General features: G+C 49.2%; 1 protein-coding gene across 2 annotated transcripts; it reads left to right on the plus strand.

The window, feature by feature from the left end:
- The first annotated feature begins 6911 nt into the window (after positions 1–6911).
- On the plus strand, positions 6912–12264 carry PCK1 (phosphoenolpyruvate carboxykinase 1). 2 transcript variants are annotated; one of them, XM_514745.9, is made up of 10 exons: positions 6912–7019; positions 7188–7451; positions 7888–8069; positions 8512–8715; positions 8845–9032; positions 9382–9544; positions 9986–10210; positions 10299–10430; positions 10857–10952; positions 11171–12264. In XM_514745.9, exons 2-10 carry the CDS (start codon positions 7228–7230, stop codon positions 11623–11625), a joined length of 1869 nt encoding a protein of 622 aa, XP_514745.2. In that variant the 5' UTR covers positions 6912–7019; positions 7188–7227; the 3' UTR covers positions 11626–12264. The 2 variants fall into 2 exon arrangements, with proteins under 2 accessions (XP_514745.2, XP_009435729.1); XM_009437454.4 differs by lacking the exons at positions 6912–7019; positions 7888–8069 and having other exon boundaries at positions 7336–7451; positions 11171–11789.
- Positions 12265–20483: the final 8219 nt, after the last annotated feature.

Raw genomic sequence — 20483 nt, forward strand, 5'->3', positions numbered from 1 at the left:
TGCACGTGCTGCATAGGAGCAAAGACCTCCTGAGCTTCCAACAAGAAGGGCTGCTTAGCAGACACAGGGCCACCAGTCATCCAGCGTAGGTGAGAGGGGAGTAAGGCAGACATCAAACCCACCATGGGCTTCAGGATCTGCGGCAGGGAATGCGTACAGTGTGATAAAGGGACAGGACTTCCCCGGTGGCAATGACCTTAGAGCGTATCTCATCCAAGTCTGCACTGCCCAAGTGAGGAGAATGAGGCCTGGGCAGGTTTCTGGGGGAGGTGGGACTGGAACCAACCCAGGTCTCCTGAGTCTTGTTCCGTGTAAACTGACTATGGGATCTTGTCTTCATTAGGATGCTTTTAGCTGCAAACAACAAGGTCACCCAACTCCAAACAGCTTAAACGACAAGGGATGCTTCTATCTCACATTCTAAGAAGTCCCCAGAAGACTAGTGCCAGACACAGGAGAGTAGCTCTAGAATCTGCTTGTCCTGTCTCTGAGGGTGATTCTCCTATTATTGCCCTGGGCTGCAGCCTTCATGTAAGTGAATGGTCAGCATCACAGGGGGGTGACATCGCTCTCTGAAGGGCGAGATCCTTCCTGGGATGGAGGTGGCGTGCAATGTTGGGCTGTGGCACGTGCATGGTTTCTCATGGCTGGGGCGCCATTAGGCCTCCCCATAAACCTGACAGAGAAAGCTCCAAAGAAAATACGCCGGCTTTTACAGTCACTTTGCTGTGGGTCAGTGGTGATTGAAACAGGAAACACCCAGCCCTCCCAAAGGTTCTAACACCTGGATATTTAACATGTCTTCCAGGCACATGTTTGCAGCAAGAATCATGCTTTAATAACAGGCACCAAGCAAAGTGGTGTAAGTCTAGATACATTTTTATTTCCTTATTGTGGGAAAAAATACATGAACAAACAAAATCACAAAACTTCTGGGGAGAGAGTTTTTGAGGATATGAATTTTCTCTGCTGGGTACATTCAGCCCTGAGCTCACTGCCTTACGACAGCACAGGCCATGTAGCGAAGCGGGAATGATCAGGTTGAAGTCTGGGCAGGGTGATCGGTGTGTTAGGGACCTGCCTGCACCCTGAGTGGGCTTTGGATACCATCCTCCCACCACTTGTTCCCACATCTTCAAAATAAAAGACTGAACGATATAATCTTTTTAAACAATTGAGATGAAATTCACACAACAAAAAATTAACCATTTTCAGGTGCAAATTTAGTGGCATTTACTACATTGACAATGTTGTGTAATGCCCCTCTGTCTGGATCCAAAACATTTCTCCAGAGGAGATCCCCCAACCCATTGAGCTGGAGTGACGTCATCTTTTAAGGACCTTTTTAATTATATGATTCTATGGCATCAGAATAGGCACTTGACTCATTCAGCTCTGTAAAGACACCCTCCAGACTGCAAAGACATTGAGATAATCCCACAAACATGAAACTTCTAAATATTTGTCCCTAACAAACACAATTGAGGTGGGGTGGATGACCTGAATCGCCCTGGTGGATGACTTTGTGGCTGATCGTTACAGGGCTGACTGGTGTTTTCCTGCTGTCAGAAGCTTCATGATGGGGCCAGTCGGGTGCCCAGTGAGTAGTATCCCTGGCAACAGAGACCCAGGCAGATTTGCGTAAATACCTTTCGTCCCAGGACATGGGATTTACACTGTGTGTTTCTCGTCACCTTCAGGAAAACCACTGTCCCTTTTTTTCTTTGCCAGATAAGAGTCAGGCTTTCCTACAAATTCAGATTCCTGAACCAAGGGGCATTTTTGTGGTCATCCCTTTGGTGTTCCCGTCACTGCCGTTGGTGGCTGGGGTGAAGTGAGGAGGTTGTGGCTGTGTGTTTGAGAGCCTTAGCTTGGGAAAATGGTGTCTTTGCCGTCTCTGGTTCTCAACTCTTCAGCACAACTTGGTTGTGCTGTGTGGATTTTCAACATGTTCCAGCTGTGAAATTCCTTATACCACAAACATCCAATATGGAAGCCGGAAATGTACAACAGGTCAAATCAGAGATGCCATGGGTGAGGAGGGCTTAGAGCCCGTCTCCTACAGCCTTTCTCTCTCCTCTGTGAGGGGTGAGTGGAATCCCCCTAAATCCCTTAGAGCCCAGTTGGGAAAACACGGACCTTGACTTTACATGACCTCCAAGCACTGCTGTTGAGAGTGTGTGTGTGTGTTTTTTTTTTTTTTTTTTGAGATGGAGTCTCACTCTGTCACCCAGGCTGGAATGCAGTGGTGAGATCTCGGCTCACCACAACCTCTGCCTCCCGGGTTCCAGTGATTCTCCTGCCTCAGCCTCCTGAGTAGCTGGGATTACAGGCATGCGCCACCATGCCAGGCTAATTGTTTGTATTTTTAGTACAGATGGGGTTTCTCCGTGTTGGTCAGGCTGGTCTCAAACTCCTGACCTCAGGTGATCCGCCTGCCTCAGCCTCCCAAAGTCCTGGGATTACAGACGTGAGCCTCCGCACCCGGCCCAGAATTTCTGTTCTTTTATTGGCCTCCAGGTAACCAAGAAACACCAACATGTGTTGCAATCAGACTGTCCTCTGAATCCTCCACTGTGAGACCCCGCCAAAGTCATGGCTTTGTTTTCTGTTGTTCATCTGGAATGCAGCCATTCCCCACACCCACCTTCCCGGTCACACCTGCTGCATCTTGGCTGTCCCTGCCCGTGTTTTCTGCTGGCTTTGTCACTGCTCCATCCTGCATGGCATTCTACAGGCTCTTCAAAGTCCAGTTCACCCACTCTTCCAGAACCCTTCATGGTAGGCTGCTGGGAGAAATTGGGCTACAGTCCATCACAGGTGCAAAATGACACCTGAGAGGTGGCCCTGTCACTGACCACTTCTTCCCCAACACGTGCTCAGTAGACTAAGTGTGGTGGACAGGCACACCCTGGCCTGGGGGACCCAGAGGACTTGTGTTTGGAACTCCCCTTGCTTCCTTGGGTCTGCCATGACTGTCTGGCCCCCTCCTGCAGGGGCCATGTGTGAGCAGTTCGAGGAACGTTCTCACTAACTGCAAAGCACTGTACCAATGTCTTGATTACATTTTAGATAGCAGACAGTGGCCCTGGCTCTCCCACTGGAACTGTCTATGTGGCACTTGGCCATGTACAACTTCTTTAACTGGACCATCATGTGGGTCTGATGATAAACCAAATACTCTAACATCAGGGTGGGGTCTCCCCAACTCCATCTTAAGAAGTCTTTGAGGAAATTGTTTCTTATGCAAGATAGCTCCATAACTTGTGGGACCACGTGCAAAATAAAGACACAGGGCCCCTTGTTCAAAAAGGACAAAAAAAAAAAAACCCCGTGTTCCTTTCTCCCATGGTCTCTCTATCTGTTGTGGCATATTTTGCATTTGCTGTTTGATGTTGCGCTCCCTTGGGCAGGGGATGCTCATGGGAACCAGTGCAGACCCTCATGGGCGCACAACTCTGACCTGACTTCCCTGCGCTTGTGCTCAGACCCTTGTCGGGGTGGAGGGCGGCAGTGGTCACCTAGCAGGAAGAGACAGGGGAGTGGGCAGCTGAGGCTCCATCCTCAGAAGCAGAAAGGCTGAGGGAGGCAGAACTGTACAAGAGCCACGCCGCGTGCCCCATCATCCCTTCAAATGTAGAAGTGACACAAACTTAGAAGATCACTGTGAATTTCAAGACAGTGACCCCAGAGCATGAAACTCCAAGAGAAGAGCCCCCTTCCAAGAGTGAGGCATGCTCTTGAGACTATGAAGTGGACCCTAGGATCAGTATGAAGTAGGTGCTCAGCAAGTGCTTGATGACTATGTGCTGGGAGTATAGAGAGGAAAAGGACTCTCAGTTTGAGGACACATCTAGAGAACTGGCAATAGTAGCTGCTCATTCACTGTTGAAGGAATGAATATGATTCCTTTCTCGACCCTCGTCTATACCCAGCTGGGTTGAGACCCTCAGTTTCCTCATCTATAAAATGGGAAAGATAACAAAGGTACCTACATCGGAGAAAATCATGGAATGCATCCCATTTCTGGCATGCAGAGAAAGCCCAGTATTATCAAGATTATTATGCTCGGTGCTAGAGACATAGCAAGCATTTAATAAACGTTTGAGCTGAGGCTTCCTAGAGAATATGAGATTGCAGCAAATTGGATGCAAAACTTCTCTTTACCTTTTTAAATCCGTCTGATTATCTTGTATCAGGATATAGCTGGTGTGGTCACAAAGCAGGGAAAAAGCAATCGATATCCCTGAGTAACTGCAAAACATGGAGTGGCCCCAGGAAGGTGCAGGGAGGAAGTCCCTTTTAGTTTGAAACTATTTTAGTGTCCGATCTTTCTTTCTCCTTCTTTCCCCAATTTTGTATCTGGGCTCAACTTTTTATACATTTTTCAAAAGAAGAGCAGCCTTGGACCTAAGAAAATCTGAGCCTAAGGAGCTCCCCCAAAGCTAGGAGGTCTCTATGGCATCCGTCCCAGAAACAACTAACGCAACTCACAGGCAGCGTGAGCCACCTCCATGCCCCATCCACTGAGCACACACTGCAAAGTCCACTCGGCGGGTTAACTGGGGGTCCTCAGGGATCCCACCAGCAGGGTGGCTGTTTGGCTGCTTCTTCAGGTCCCTGTTGAAACCAACAGACAGTAGTTAGTTTTGAGGCTTACTTGCAAATAAGCTGACAGTCAGATGGGGAAGACCCATGCTTCCGGCCAGCCCCTTGAAATTGTTGTCAATGAGTCCCCATTGGGGCAGGGAGTCTCTAAGGACAGGAAAAATGGGGGCCCGAGGGCATCATCTGCCAAGACCTAAGGCAACTGCACCCATACTTTTGCCTGTGTGTCCTCAAAACCCCTCTACTTTATCATGATTCTTCTTCCAGAGAACTCTGTCCTTTGAGGCAAGTCTGTAACCAATGTTTGCTTTTTAACATTTTGACAAGGGACAGTTGCGGGGGAATCATACCGTCCTTCCACGCTGTAAATGCAGGTAATGAAAGGATCGGATGAAGGTCGGTGGTGACTCACTGCTCTGACGTTTTACTTGAACTAGCTGTTTCTCTCCCAGAAGACTCAGAACATAAGCACCTGGAATGGATGGGTCGCATTTAGGACTCCAAATGAGCTCTGCTTTCCCTTTTTGTTTTCAATCTAAGTGCTCTTTCAGGTACTCAAACCTGTTACCGTTTTATCAGCAAAATGGGACTTTCTACCAATTTGGTGGGATGAGCCTCGCCGGGAGTGATGTGTGTGTCACGGAATTGTGGTCGTGCATCGGGATGGCTAATTCACTGATGTCAGATGCTAACGAAGTGGCCTCGGCTACTGAGCATCACGTCACTGTTGGGTTTAGACACAACACAATCTTATGTATGGATGACAGCACCACTAATAACAAATGCCAGTGACCTAAACGGGGAATAACTTCAAATGAAACAAAAAGCACCTCATATCATATTTATCCTGAAAGACACAACTGGCTGAATAAAATCTGAATACAGGAAACATAGCAATGGGTTGATAATTTTGGTGGAACTTGATGATGTGTGACCCACGCCCAACATAGTGTGACCCAAGCCCCCAGGAGGGTTCTCTAAGTGGGTTTGGTTGGAGGCTGCCATTCACAGTGGCTTGTATTTGCCACAGCAGCTCTTTCTAAGCCCAGTCCTGGGATTATCTCGGGGATCATCCCACACCCCAGCGGGGAGATGGGCCAAGTCCCCACCTGACCTCATCTTAGGTAGAGAGGCTTCCATGGAAGTGTGGGCTGGCTGTGGGGGGTTGAGGCCTAGCCCCGTTCTTTTGACATTTCACCCCGTGTTCTCCAAACTCCAGCAAGCAGCTTCCATAGCTCATTAAATTGGACTGAAGGTCTGATGGCTTGCAAAGCAAATTCTTTACAACTGTTATAAAGGTTTCATTGCTTAAGCATATAATCTAGCAAAACTGCCAAGCCCCCTCCACTCCCTAAACTCTAAGACTTGCCAGGGAAGTGAGCAGTGGCCAGCGGACTGCAGGAGTAACTGCACTCAGCCCAGAACTCCCTGGAGGACATAGGGAAAGTTCTGGAAAGGTGGTGGTACCTCACAGGGAGGGACGTGGTGCTCCAGGGCCCAACCTGCTCATGTTCAGATCCTCACTCTGCAACCTACCAGCCGGCTGGGAGTAGCTACAAAATCTCTGCCTCAGTTTCCCTATCTGTACATGGGTTGTTCATAGCCTCCACCTCAGAGGGTAGTAATGATGCCAAGCTCTTAGAACAGTGCTTAGCATGTGTGCATCCTGTGCCTACTCTATGCCAAGCACTACAGAGAGAAAAATGAACAAAATAGGGAGAAATCCCTGCCCTCATGGAGTTTACATCGGGGCAGGGGGTGGGGGCGGCACAGAGCAGACAATCAATACAGCGATTAGCCCCCAGTTAGGTTAGGCGTTTCCAATCTCTGCCAATAAGCCGCATATTTGCCCAAGTTAGGGTGCATCCTTCCCATGAACTTTGACTCTGACCTTTGACTATGGGGTGACATCTTATAGCTGTGGTGTTTTGCCAACCAGCAGCTCTTGGTACACAAAATGTGCTGCTAGCAGGTGCCCTGGCCAGCCTTGTCCTTGACCCCACCTGCCTGTTAAGAAAAGGGTGTTGTGTTTTGCAACAGCAGTAAAATGGGTCAAGGTTTAGTCAGTTGGAAGTTGTGTCAAAACTCACTATGGTTGGTTGAGGGCTCGAAGTTTCCCAGCATTCATTAACAACTATCTGTTCAATGATTATCTCCCTGGGGCGTGTTGCAGTGAGTTGGCCCAAAGCATAACTGACCCTGGCCGTGATCCAGAGACCTGCCCCCTGACGTCAGTGGCGAGCCTCCCTGGGTGCAGCCGAGGGGCAGGGCTATTCTTTTCCACAGTATTTAAAGCTGGGAGGTTCTGCCACCAAGCACGGCCTTCCCACTGGGAACACAAACTCGCTGGCGGGAAGAGCCCGGAAAGAAACCTGTGGATCTCCCTTCGAGATCATCCAAAGAGAAGAAAGGTAAGTAGAGCTTTGCATTTACATTTTGAAAAATTACAAAGATGAGCTCATTTTTTTCCTGAGAGCAATAACTATTTGGCAATGCACAGCCCTGGCAAAAGGCCGTCGAATGTGTTTGAAGGTGTCTGTTGTTGTTTTTGTTCAGGACGCTTGCGTTTTCTATTTCAGGTGACCTCACATTCGTGCCCCTTAGCAGCACTCTGCAGAAATGCCTCCTCAGCTGCAAAACGGCCTGAACCTCTCGGCCAAAGTTGTCCAGGGAAGCCTGGACAGCCTGCCCCAGGCAGTGAGGGAGTTTCTCGAGAATAACGCTGAGCTGTGTCAGCCTGATCACATCCACATCTGTGACGGCTCTGAGGAGGAGAATGGGCGGCTTCTGGGCCAGATGGAGGAAGAGGGCATCCTCAGGCGGCTGAAGAAGTATGACAACTGGTAAGCTTGGCCCCCGCTGCCTGTCCCAGCACCCTGCAGGCAGGGCTCCCCTGCGTCTCCTGGGATTTGGTGGAGAAAGGTGAATGAAGGCCTTTGGGTAGTTTCAGACTCTTGAGAAGATGAATGCAATGGTCAGAACCATACAGACTTGAATTTTGTGACATTAGTGGGCCAGCCCAAGCTTTAAATGAGGTGGTGTGCACAAAAGCTCTGCCAACTAGATTCTTGATTAAAAAAAAGACAGCCCCTCTCCTACAGACCAGCTCCTAGTTGAGTAAATGTCCACCTGGCCATGTCTTAGACGGTCTGTGTGTTCACACTGATGGACTGTTGTTAGCGTGCTCAGCACTCTGCTAGGCATGGAAAGCCACGGTACTGAAGGAGATGGTTCGCTGCCCGTGGTGCTTGGCTGAAAGGAAGCCTGTGATTTTTGCAGCTGGTTGGCTCTCACTGACCCCAGGGATGTGGCCAGGATCGAAAGCAAGACGGTTATCGTCACCCAAGAGCAAAGAGACACAGTGCCCATCCCCAAAACAGGCCTCAGCCAGCTCGGTCGCTGGATGTCAGAGGAGGATTTTGAGAAAGCGTTCAATTCCAGGTTCCCAGGGTGCATGAAAGGTGAGCAGAACATTGATTGGATTGGGCAAAACAGCAGAGAGCCTTTTCTTGTTTACATCTATCCTAATGGTAATTCAAACAATAATGGAAGCTCCCACCACCTCAGATGTCTTTCAGTTCCATACATGAAGTTGGCAATGTATTGAAAATGCACATCCCTCTTCTGCTTTTACAGACTGTCTTATACAAACGTGAAAACTATTTCCATGCATATGGGTTTTAAATAGCTTGGTGGGACCCAATTGCACATTTATGAAAACTCTTTAATTTCAGCAGGCGTTCACTTTCCAGTGGCCTCTTCTAACCCAGGGGGCTGGTGACCAGCAGGGTGTGGTGGTGTTAGTGGAACACCACGAAAATGGGTCTACCTGGGAAAAAAATGCTGGTCGTGTGCGAAGTCCAAGGTCATTTCTCACCAGTGCCCACCCATCGCACCCTGTAGGTCGCACCATGTACGTCATCCCATTCAGCATGGGGCCGCTGGGCTCGCCTCTGTCGAAGATCGGCATCGAGCTGACAGATTCACCCTATGTGGTGGCCAGCATGCGGATCATGACGCGGATGGGCACGCCGGTCCTGGAAGCACTGGGCGATGGGGAGTTTGTCAAATGCCTCCATTCTGTGGGGTGCCCTCTGCCTTTACAAAGTAAGTGTATTATTTCAGAATCAAAAGTCAAAATAAAAAAGAAAGCTGAACAGCAAATCCCAGTCGGTGCCTCGGGGACCCCCAAGCAGGGCCCTGGCGCACTGACTTGGGAGGGGTCCTTGTTCACAGAGCCTTTGGTCAACAACTGGCCCTGCAACCCGGAGCTGACGCTCATCGCCCACCTGCCTGACCGCAGAGAGATCATCTCCTTTGGCAGTGGGTACGGCGGGAACTCGCTGCTCGGGAAGAAGTGCTTTGCTCTCAGGATGGCCAGCCGGCTGGCCAAGGAGGAAGGGTGGCTGGCAGAGCACATGCTGGTGAGCCTGCAGGAAGCCCTGATGGGCAGATGAGAGGCCTGGGGGGTGGCAGAAACAAACAGCATTACAGTTCCCACCCGTCAGCACACCTCTCTGAGCGTGCAGGTTCCCGGACAGATCGGGAAACCCCACCAGTAATGATTAGTTCACACATATACGTCGCTTTTGAAGGCCCCCAAACACCAGGGGACCATAGAGATCCTTTGGACTTCATGATTCTGGGAATGTTTGTTTGCACTGATACCTGAAGAAATAGATCTTGAGGGCCTACATTCCAACCTCTGGGCTGAAGTACCAACCTCGGGGAGAAGGAAACAAAGATCACAATAAAGAATCTTGTCCCCAACAGATTCTGGGTATAACCAACCCTGAGGGTGAGAAGAAGTACCTGGCGGCCGCATTTCCCAGCGCCTGCGGGAAGACCAACCTGGCCATGATGAACCCCAGCCTCCCCGGGTGGAAGGTTGAGTGCGTCGGGGATGACATTGCCTGGATGAAGTTTGATGCACAAGGTGACTCTTTTAGACCCAACTCTTGGTAACGATTGGACTCAAGTGAATCGTTGGCCTTCAAAACATGTCACATTCTCCTCAATCCAGTGTTTGGATTTTTAAACTCTGTTAGTCCAGAGTTGGCCAAGCCTTAGAAATATGTATCCTGTAAGAATTCTTCAATTTAATATTCAATCTGGATTGGAACTGGGCCATATGTTGCTGTTTGTTTACATACATACATTTGTTTAAATGGTATTGGTGGAAAATTGTGGAGGAAGCAAGAGTTGTAAATGTCTCAAAGTTGCGTATGATGCTTGGATGAAAAGAGATAAATGTATATTCTAGGGAGGGAAAAAAGATTTGAGAAGTTGGCATAGAAATTAGTCCGGCAATATATAAGAGTATATGTTCTGCTTTGCCTGGCACTCACTACTGCTTCTCTGGTTTAAAACTCTCCAGGTCATTTAAGGGCTATCAACCCAGAAAATGGCTTTTTCGGTGTCGCTCCTGGGACTTCAGTGAAGACCAACCCCAATGCCATCAAGACCATCCAGAAGAACACCATCTTTACCAATGTGGCCGAGACCAGCGACGGGGGCGTTTACTGGGAAGGCATTGATGAGCCGCTAGCTTCAGGCGTCACCATCACGTCCTGGAAGAATAAGGAGTGGAGCCCAGAGGATGGTGTGTCCCCACCAGAGGCCTTGGTGTGCCGGGCTGCAGGGACTGCCTGTTTGAGCCAGGCACTCACGAGCCTTTCTCTGTCTTATAGGGGAACCTTGTGCCCACCCCAACTCGAGGTTCTGCACCCCTGCCAGCCAGTGCCCCATCATTGATGCTGCCTGGGAGTCTCCGGAAGGTGTTCCCATTGAAGGCATTATCTTTGGAGGCCGTAGACCTGCTGGTGAGGCTCTCCTTCTTTTAGGCTGGGAACATGGGTGTGCTGGGTACTGAAGGGCATCTGTGAAATCTCTCCTTTTCCATGACCTTGTCAGAGGGTGCCCAGGGACTTCCTTTCTTGAGCTTCCTTCCCAAAGAGCCAGAATAATTGGCAAGTTCAAATGTAGAACCAACCCTTCTGGTCACCTGGAACCTTTCTGAATCCTTGATCTATTGTAGCTTGATCAAATTTTACTTTTTACTTTGTGGCCTCAGTCATGTAACTTTGAGTTAGCAGTTTTCTGCAATTTAGCTTGGTAAATGCAAAACTAGCTCGATTACAAAGTTATTGTCTTGCCGTGTCTTTCCATGTTGTGAATAACACCACTGGTTGTGGAGTCTGAATTTCAAAGCCTCTAATGAACATTTCTCTTTTTTTTTCCTGCTAAAGGTGTCCCTCTAGTCTATGAAGCTCTCAGCTGGCAACATGGAGTCTTTGTGGGGGCGGCCATGAGATCAGAGGCCACAGCGGCTGCAGAACATAAAGGTAAATCAAAGTCCTGATCTGAAACCACAGAGAAGTGGGATTAGAGCACTCTTCGTCACTCTTATGTCTCTCTCCTTTTCTGTGTCTGTGTGTGGGGAGAGAGAGAGAGAAAGAGAGAGAGAGAGAGGAGAACAAAGCATGCTAATGTCAACAATCAATGGGGTCAGTCTTGCCTAGGAGAGCATCATTTACTAATGAACTCCCTCTCTGTTTAACAGGCAAAATAATCATGCATGACCCCTTTGCCATGCGGCCCTTCTTTGGCTACAACTTCGGCAAATACCTGGCCCACTGGCTTAGCATGGCCCAGCACCCAGCAGCCAAACTGCCCAAGATCTTCCATGTCAACTGGTTCCGGAAGGACAAGGAAGGCAAATTCCTTTGGCCAGGCTTTGGAGAGAACTCCAGGGTGCTGGAGTGGATGTTCAACCGGATTGATGGAAAAGCCAGCGCCAAGCTCACGCCCATAGGCTACATCCCCAAGGAGGATGCCCTGAACCTGAAAGGCCTGGGGCACATCAACATGATGGAGCTTTTCAGCATCTCCAAGGAATTCTGGGAGAAGGAGGTGGAAGACATCGAGAAGTATCTGGAGGATCAGGTCAATGCCGACCTCCCCTGTGAAATCGAGAGAGAGATCCTTGCCTTGAAACAAAGAATAAGCCAGATGTAATCAGGGCCTGAGTGCTTTACCTTTAAAATCATCCCCTTTCCCATCCATAAGGTGCAGTAGGAGCAAGAGAGGGCAAGTGTTCCCAAATTGACGCCACCATAATAATCATCACCACACCGTGAGCAGATCTGAAAGGCACACTTTGATTTTTTTAAGGATAAGAACCACAGAACACTGGGTAGTAGCTAATGAAATTGAGAAGGGAAATCTTAGCATGCCTCCAAAAATTCACATCCAATGCATAGTTTGTTCAAATTTAAGGTTACTCAGGCATTGATCTTTTCAGTGTTTTTTCACTTTAGCTATGTGGATTAGCTAGAATGCACACCAAAAAAATACTTGAGCTGTATATATATGTGTGTGTGTGTGTGTGTGTGTGCATGTATGTGCACATGTGTCTGTGTGGTATATTTGTGTATGTGTATTTGTATGTACTGTTATTGAAAATATATTTAATACCTTTGGAAAAATCTTGGGCGAGATGACCTACTAGTTTTCCTTGAAAAAAAGTTGCTTTGTTATTAATATTGTGCTTAAATTATTTTTATACGCCATTGTTCCTTACCTTTACATAATTGCAATATTTCCCCCTTACTACTTCTTGGAAAAAAATTACAAAATAAAGTTTTATAGAAAAGATGGATTTGCTTTGCTTGGTTTTTCTTGTTTGAGCTACCAAGAGGAGAGAACTCTGATTAAATATCTTGTGATTTAAATCCTGCCCCCTCCCCAAGAAGGTGGGGACGTTCAGAATCACACTTGAAGAGGGGGTGCATTGCCTGGTCCCAGGGAGAAGGAGGGAGCAGATGGGGAGGAATGAGGCAGGGAACGATGGTTGGGGTTTTCTGAATTTGCTGAAGCCACTAGTTGGCATCCTTTAACAACTCTACAAACCTTTAGATGGTGAGGCTTATGTGGCTGGACTGGGAGGGTTTAATGCATGCTTTTTGACAGTTTGGATCTGGAGGGGTCTCAGGCTTCCACAAAAATTACATTGTGGACAGTTTCATAGGATTTTGCCTTTTAACTCTTCAAAGAAACAGTTTTCTCAACTGTCATCCCCGCGGGGGAGCAGAGGAAGACAAGTGAGAAGGAAAAGGGGACAGGATCTGGGTTGAGCAAGCATTAATTGAGCGCCTTCTGTATCCCGGACATCATGCCAACACCATGGGCTGCCCGAGAAGAGAGGTGGGTGGTTTGGTCCCCAGCTCTGCCTTGAACCCTAACCTGCTCTCCTCTACTCCCAGTGTTTATTATTCCAGAACAGTCCAAACAAACCATAAACTTTATATCACAGATTCAATCTGTGTAAATACTATTATCTTCAAGTTGTAGTTTCTTTCTTGGGCCCAGGCTGTGAAATTGGCTTCACCCCTACCACACCCCAGCAGGCAGGCTTGTTCTTATGTCACACACCACCCCTCCAGTCTCCTCAACTGGAAAACTTGCCTCTTTTCCTCACTTCCTCTGCTCCTTACAATGGCTTCACATGGAAGGTGAAGCCGAGATCACCCCAATTTTACAGGTGAGGAAACTGAAGTCAAGCCAGGAGCGTCCAGCGGGGCTGAGAAATTGCCAGGATTTCCTTCCCCATTAAGGAGCTGAGAGTCTTAGCTCCAGACACGTTAGCTTGTTAGAATATCAAAACCACCGAAGGGGAAAAACCACTTACTGGAATTAAATGCTGTCTGCTGTATTAGTTTAAATCAGTGGCGTTCAAACTTGTTTCTCCTTTTCACTGCAGAACACGTTCTTGACTTGTACTTGACTCAGAGTCCCATGTCTAAAGGAGACAGAGCCCAAGGCAGCCCACCTGAAGCTAGGGAGGGAGTCCAAAGTGCAAGCCACCTGGTCTCCATTTCCCCGCCCCTTGGGGGCCTTTGGGCAGCTCCTTGGACCCCTGAAAGAGGCCACCAGGATAAACTTTGTTAAAATGCATGCCTTGTGCCCCACTGTCCTATTACGGGCTTTCAGTAGTCTCCACTCCCTCGGCAGGCAAAGACACTGGCCATCTCCAAATTCCCTCCCCTCCTGCACAGCATCAGCCACCCGGCAAGCAGCCTCACATAGGACCATTTGCCAGCAGGCCCTGCAAGCCTGGGGGACAGCCTAGAGGAGGTGACTTACATACACAGCATAAGAGTTTTCAGGAGACCAAAAAGATTCAATATATGTCATTGACTCCTGACTCAGTTTCCCCAAACCTTGCCTCCTGAGTGCTCCCTCTGTCTCCAAATCCTGATTTTTGTGCGCGGACCCCTGTCTACAATAAACAGGATACTATGACTTCGTTCTTCAATGTTCTCTTGTCGTGCCTTCAGATGATGCAAAGTATGTAAGCTAAGCCCACTTGCAGGAAGCTCACAGAAGGCGAGAGGCTCATCACTTGAAAATATGGTTGGAGTGAGATGGAAAGCCCAGAGTCTCCTGATTCCTGGTCTACCACTGGACCACATGACTCCAAAACCAACACTGTGACTGACGTCCTCTACTGGAGTCCAGTGTAAGAGCTGTCCCCTGACCTCCAGGAAGCTGTGTTGCAGTCTGGGTTAAAGATCAGAAAACAATAGTTACACAGCAAATATTGAACCAGGACAACAAACCTGCCCTTATTCCCAGTCGAGTCACTTAGGGGGCACTGACAGGTAGGCAGGTGGGGTGGGGTGGCTAGGTGGGGCCGGGGCACACTTGGGAGTCAGGAGTTACAGGGCTCTTTCTCTTCTCTCCCTCTCCCTGGAGACCCACCCTAACCTGGACCCCCCCGGGCTGCTCACTCGGCCCTCTGGATGCCAACAGCATGCACCTTCCAGAGTGCACGGTTTTGGCTGTAAGACCGCAGGGCATGGGCCCTGTTGAGCTCCCTTGACCTGCAGCCCTGCCAGAGGGCACCGAGCCAGGGGAGCAGCTTTTGCTTTGTCCTCGCCTTTAGCAATTGCAGCGATGAATTCATCTATGGGAAAGAGCTGGCCACCTGCTTCCTCCCTCCTGCCCTTTTTCCTTCCCTGGGGGCAGTAAACACTGACAACCTTGAACACAGCAGAGCTCTGCCACTGGCCAGTGGGGTCTTCTTCCGTCTCCTCTGTGCCACTGGGGTCATATTACCTCTGGTGGAGTTGGATAAGGATGAAATAAACTAGCCCAGAGCAGTGCCGAATCTGCAGTCAGGAGGGTCTGTGTGTGAGCCAAGGCCCTACATCTCCCTGGAAGTATGCCCTTAGGTGATTGCACGAAATGCTGAGCCTCAGTTTCCTCAACTGTAAAATGGGAGTGATGATTACTTTCTTCAGGGGGTTGTTGAAAAGCTCCAATGAGACGATGCCAGCCAGGGACTTGGCACACAGCTGGGCCTGGTGGGGGCGGTTGTTCTCATTTTTATTTCACTCCACCTCTCCAGGGTATGGGAGCTCGCTCCCCACCAAGCCGGCTGTCCCACTGATGACCGGCTGTGGCTCTGGAGTCGAAATCTCTCCTCTGTGTAGCCTCCACAACTCCTACTTTCACTGTGCATTTCAGGAAAAGGAGCTGAAGAGCGAAGTCAATCAGGAATATCAGAAGCATTTTTTTCTCTTCGTATGGCGAGCCCATCCCTGTAGGGAGCCACCTTCACCCTTCTCAAACATTTTAGCAGAAGACTCAGAGTTTGGGTCCAGGAATTCTATCTTTAAGAAATGTGTCCTAAGGGAAAAATCATGAAAGTCTGCACAGATTTAGTTGTAAGGATGCTCATTATGGAGTTGTTTATCATGGCCAAAAATTAGGAACCAACCTAAATGCCCAACAATAGGAGATTACTTAAAAGAAATTGTAGCCTTTTTGAGAACAGACAACTAGGCAGCCATTTAAAATGACTCTGCAAAAGATAAGTTATTGACATGCAATATTTGCCACCTGCTTCACCTGTGAAGGTAGATAATGAAAGGGTATTGAGTATTTGTACATTTATGCTTAGAAAAAAAGACTTTAAAAATACCATACAACGGTAACGGTAGCAGCTGGGTCCTGGGTTGTTTGATTGGGAGAACTGAGTTGCCTCATTCATATTTTCACCACATCATTCAGGCTACAGAACTTTGCGGCAAAAAGGGGAGCTTGGCAGAGGCAGGGGGTGCCCCCAAATTGAGAAAACCCTGAATGAACTGACTTTACCCCAGTGATCTAAGGTAAAGTTTCTTCCACGGGATGAAATGGGGACTTGAGACAGAGATGAATTTCAGATGGGTTCTCAAGCAGATAAACTTGTTTCTGCTGTCCTGAAGTTTTGTCTGGAGATTTTCTGCTCCTCCTCACACAGGAAGCTCAGCATAGCGGGGACCTTTGAGAGGGGTTCAAAACACAGGCACTTGTGAAGGCCCCACTCCCGGGACCACTGGGCAGATTCCAGGAAGAGTGGCCGGCACCGGATCGATGCGGGACTGATTGTTACAGAACTGTTTCCACGCACCATATTCTCTCTACAATCTGGGCCCTCTCTTAGCTCCAGGATAGAGCTCAGAGGTTTCTCTGATGCTGCAGAACCGGGATTTAGGGATGCCACAGAGGAGCGGCGGACGTCATTTGGTCCACAGTAGCACCGTAGTGGGACCAAGAACACATTTGCCTTGTTGACACCTGCTTGCGTCTTTGCATTGGACACTTATTCCTGGGGGTGCTGGGCCTACGCAGCCTGGGCCGCCTCAGAGCTGTTTCGTCTGTGAGCCCCTTGGTAAAGGGATATGTAAATGTGTGAATGTTCACCAGTCTGAATGGCAAAACTCCTCTCCAGGCGAGGCAATTTGCAGCAAAATATGCTGTAAATATTTGTTCAGCCTGGGAAAATGACTCTAATTGCATAATTAAACTCGTTGTTGATGCTACTTCCGGACAGAATGCCTGCAGAGGAGGGCCCAGCCTGCAGCTGCCCTTCAGAGCTTTTTCAATAGAGAGACTGTTTGCAGAGACTTTTCTCTGGCCCCTGTCTCTTCACAGGGAGAACGAAGAAAGGAACTTGGGGAGAGGTTGTCTGTGGGAGAGAGGAGGGTGTGGAAAGGTCCCAGAATCAGAGGACCACGGGTGTGGGGCCTCGCGGATCCTCCCTGAGGATTAGGGCTATCTTCCAAATGCCCAACACACATTCCACGCTCCACGGACAGCTGGTAACTTGAGCCAACGATTCATTCACTCAAGTGGAAAAATATTAGTAGATTGAAAGAGATTTGCTTAAAAAGACATCAGATCCCAACTGAATCCAAAACCAGCGTTCCTTGCTAAGGTAACCACAGAAACACAATGCGAAGTGAAAGAAACTGGCCACACAAGACCCCTGTATTGCATGAGTCCATTGATATGAAGCGTCTGGAATAGGGAAGGCTGTAGAGACGGAAAGTAGTTAAGGGGTTGCCGGGGGTCAGGGGAGGAAGCAATGGGGAGGGACTGCTGACCCCTGACCCCGACAGCTGCAGGGTGCTTTGTGGGGGGTGATGAAAATATTCCAAAGTTAGATTGTAGTAGAGTTTCCAGAATCCTGTGAGTATATGAAAAAGCATTAAATTATGCATTTGAAATGGCTAGGGTTTTTTTTGTTTTTTGTTTGTTTGTTTGTTTGTTTTGTTGTTGGGATGGAGTCTCACTCTGTTGCCCAGGCTGGAGTGCAGTGGCGCCATCTCGGCTCACTGCAAGCTCCGCCTCCTGGGTTCACGCCATTCTCCTGCCTCAGCCTCCTGAGTAGCTGGGACTACAGGCGCCCGCCACCACGCCCGGCTAATTTTTGGTATTTTTAGTAGAGACGGGGTTTCACCATGTTAGCCAGGATGGTCTCAATCTCCTGACCTCGTGATCTGCCCGTCTCAGCCTCCCAAAGTGCTGGGATTACAGGCGTAAGCCACCGTGCCCGGCCAGAAATGGGTGGGTTTTATGATATGTAAGTTACAGCTCCATAAAGTTGTAAGTAAAAGAATAATATAACCAAGACAAAATATACCAAAGACTCTGAGTTAGAGGCCTGCATTCACCTTGTTGAAAAGAGAGCTGAGGAAGGAAGAGGTGTGTGCACCCCACTGAGACTCTGTCCTCTGAATCTGGAGGAGTGAAAAAAAAAATGGAAAAAGGATGGACTTTCTCCTTATGGATTCAACGTCATTTAATGCCAGGCCAATGATCCTCCTAAAACTACCACGAGTACCATAAAATTATGTCATGTCACCAGCAACTGGATGCGAAACTGAGGCCACAGGGGGCAAAGATCTGCAAAAGTTACTTGGCTAGCAGGTGGGAGAGTGGGAGCCACCAGAAGCCTCAACTTCTAGGCTGACCCCACTGGCATTGAGTCAGGAAACCAAGAACCTCACCCCAGCCTCTCAGCCCATCAGGAAACCCACACAAACTGCTTAGACAGCTGCAGGGAGGGTTTGGCTCGTGTCACTGCATAGGGGAGGGTCTAGACACAGGGCAGGGGCCCTGGACCCAGAGGCTCCAATATGGCAGGAGGGGTCCTATTTCCTTCTCCCCTCTCCCTAGCAGCAGAAATCTCTGGAATGGAAGTATTCACTACAACGCTAAGCTCCTGGTGTGGCCTGAAGACAGTCGCTTCATCTCTGAGCCTGTTTCCCCAGCTGTACAATGAGCACTCTGCCTTGGTCCCTGGAAGCCTTCCCTGCCATGAGGTTGGAGTCACATGGTTCTTCGGTGGGACCCTTAGAATTAGGATTTAGTGAGCCCAGGTCCAGGCGTGGGGAGAGCGACAAGGCAGAGAGCGCGGCTGACTTCATGAGACACGATGAGAATGATTCCACCCCAAGTAGTTCACTGTAGCTCAGCAGTGTGCCTGAAATCCCACTACCGGGATCCCCTATTGCCCCACTTGATGACACCATCTATCCTCACCTGCTTCTGAGTTGATCTGGGAAAGGACAGTGGGGAACACAAGGCTCAGACTCATAGGCATAACCCCAGGTCCCCTCCATTCTGGCCCAAAGCCTGGTTCATCCACAGGCCTCAAAAGTCAGCTAGAAATCCCCAACCTGCTGCTGGTTGTTTGTCTTTAGGGGCATGTGTGAGCTGTTTAGCTCAGACCTCAAGATATCGATCTATCTTTAAGAGAAGTCCCTGGCTTCTCCCAGGGAGATGAGAGGGTACCTGTTCTATGGCCCAGAGGGCAGCATGAGGACCCTCATCCCAGGGAAGCCAGCATCTGGAAGACCTTGTCTGCCATGCCAGCTGCCAACCTCTGGAGGGTTCAAGGCTATTTTTCAGGTATGGGTGAAGATAGCTCCTTGCACCCAGTGGAAGCTGGAAGAGCTCGTGAAATTCTCTGCCAAGGCCAAGGCTCTCAAATCTAGGTGAGCGGACACATGAGCCTGGGCCGCCCAAGACTGGCCCTGGGAGACCAGTCTAGCCCAGTTGGAGGCTCCTTGGCTGAGCCTAGCCCTTGGGGTTGGCATTAGTCCCCTGCCCCATAGTCCCCCTGGTTAACAGAACACTCTGGCCACAGAGGTGAACTCAGGTCTGGCCTCCATGGGTGCGGAGGCTTCTGTTTGAAGCCTCAACAAGGGTTCATCACCATTAAGGACGGAGACCGGGGAGCCGGGGGGCCGGTGACTCACTCAGCAGCTGCTCCCCTGTTATGTAAGGTGGAGCTCAGAGCCATTAGCCGATAGGAGATGAAATTTACATTTTGAATTAACTCGGATCATCAGACTGCTTCTTCTCGACCCAGGGAAATTGAACATCAAGTTGGAGGGAACTGTGGGCAGGAGGGGTGGGGGCTCAGCCAAGCATGCCGGATTGCCTTTTTCTTTTTATTTTTTTCAACAGGCTGCAGGCAAAGGGGACAGGAAGACGCTGCTGCGAAGTCAGTCTTAAAGAGAGAGGGAGAGAGAAAGTGGAGTTACCCGTTTTCTGCTTTCCTGGGGCAGAAGCACAGTAAATCCGCATGGCAGAATTAAATTCTGATCTGTCCAATTTCCTCCATCTCACCCTCTCCTAATAGTGCTTATTTATTGAACACTTATTGTGTGCCCAGCACTTAGCTAAACACTTTATAGATAAGGCAGAAGTGAATTTGTCTTTCCCCTTCTTTGTTTCCCCAACCCGCATTTCTAGTGGGGAGGGGGTCTGGTGAGAGAAGTAGAGAGACCGAATTTTATGAACAACACAAAGTGCTGAGTTATGTTAGGAAGACTTCTGGGCCTTTTAGAGGCAGCATTTGGGAATCTGAGTCCCTAAAGCCTCCTGTGACCACAATGCACAGTGAAACCTGCTGTTCTGTCCAAGGGGCCCTGTGGACAGCACCCCCTAGAGGTGTGCATTGCACCTCTCCTCTCAGAGCCCAGATGAGAGCGCACAGCTGAGAGACACAGCTGTTCTGAGTCAAGCCTTGCAGGCTGGGATGGGGATTCAGGAGGAAAGGTGAAGGTGTTTCCACCTTCCTTTGGCCTCGGAGTTTGTCTGCGATCAGCTGCTAGTGAGAGTTTCCTTCCTGAAAAGGGACTGGGTCCAGATGTCCTTCTAACTTGGTTTAGAACAGACTTCCTGTGTCACTCAACTCCCCAACAACTCGGGCTGTGGGAACAGGGGTTCTCTTTCTACTGGGTCTTCCTGGCCTCATGGACAAACTGACTCCCAGGAACTGGGTTACATATAACTCAACTTTCGGTGGGTTCACTTGATGCAACCTCATGTCCTTCATGTCCTGCCCTGAGATGTGTCAGAAGAGGTCAGACCTCCTTGTACGATGGTTATGGGTTCTATCAGTGAAGTGATGTTCCCTGGGGCCCCTCTAACATGGGGGTTACAGTCACTGCATAAGTGTGGAGAACAACTACTGATTCAAGTCTGTGCTGGTAACAGCAGGGTCAACTTTTCGTGTTGCTGAGCATGAGAGA

The sequence above is a fragment of the Pan troglodytes genome, chromosome 21, assembly GCF_028858775.2.
Source record: "Pan troglodytes isolate AG18354 chromosome 21, NHGRI_mPanTro3-v2.0_pri, whole genome shotgun sequence".
In the NCBI taxonomy this organism is placed as follows: Eukaryota; Metazoa; Chordata; class Mammalia; order Primates; family Hominidae; genus Pan; species Pan troglodytes.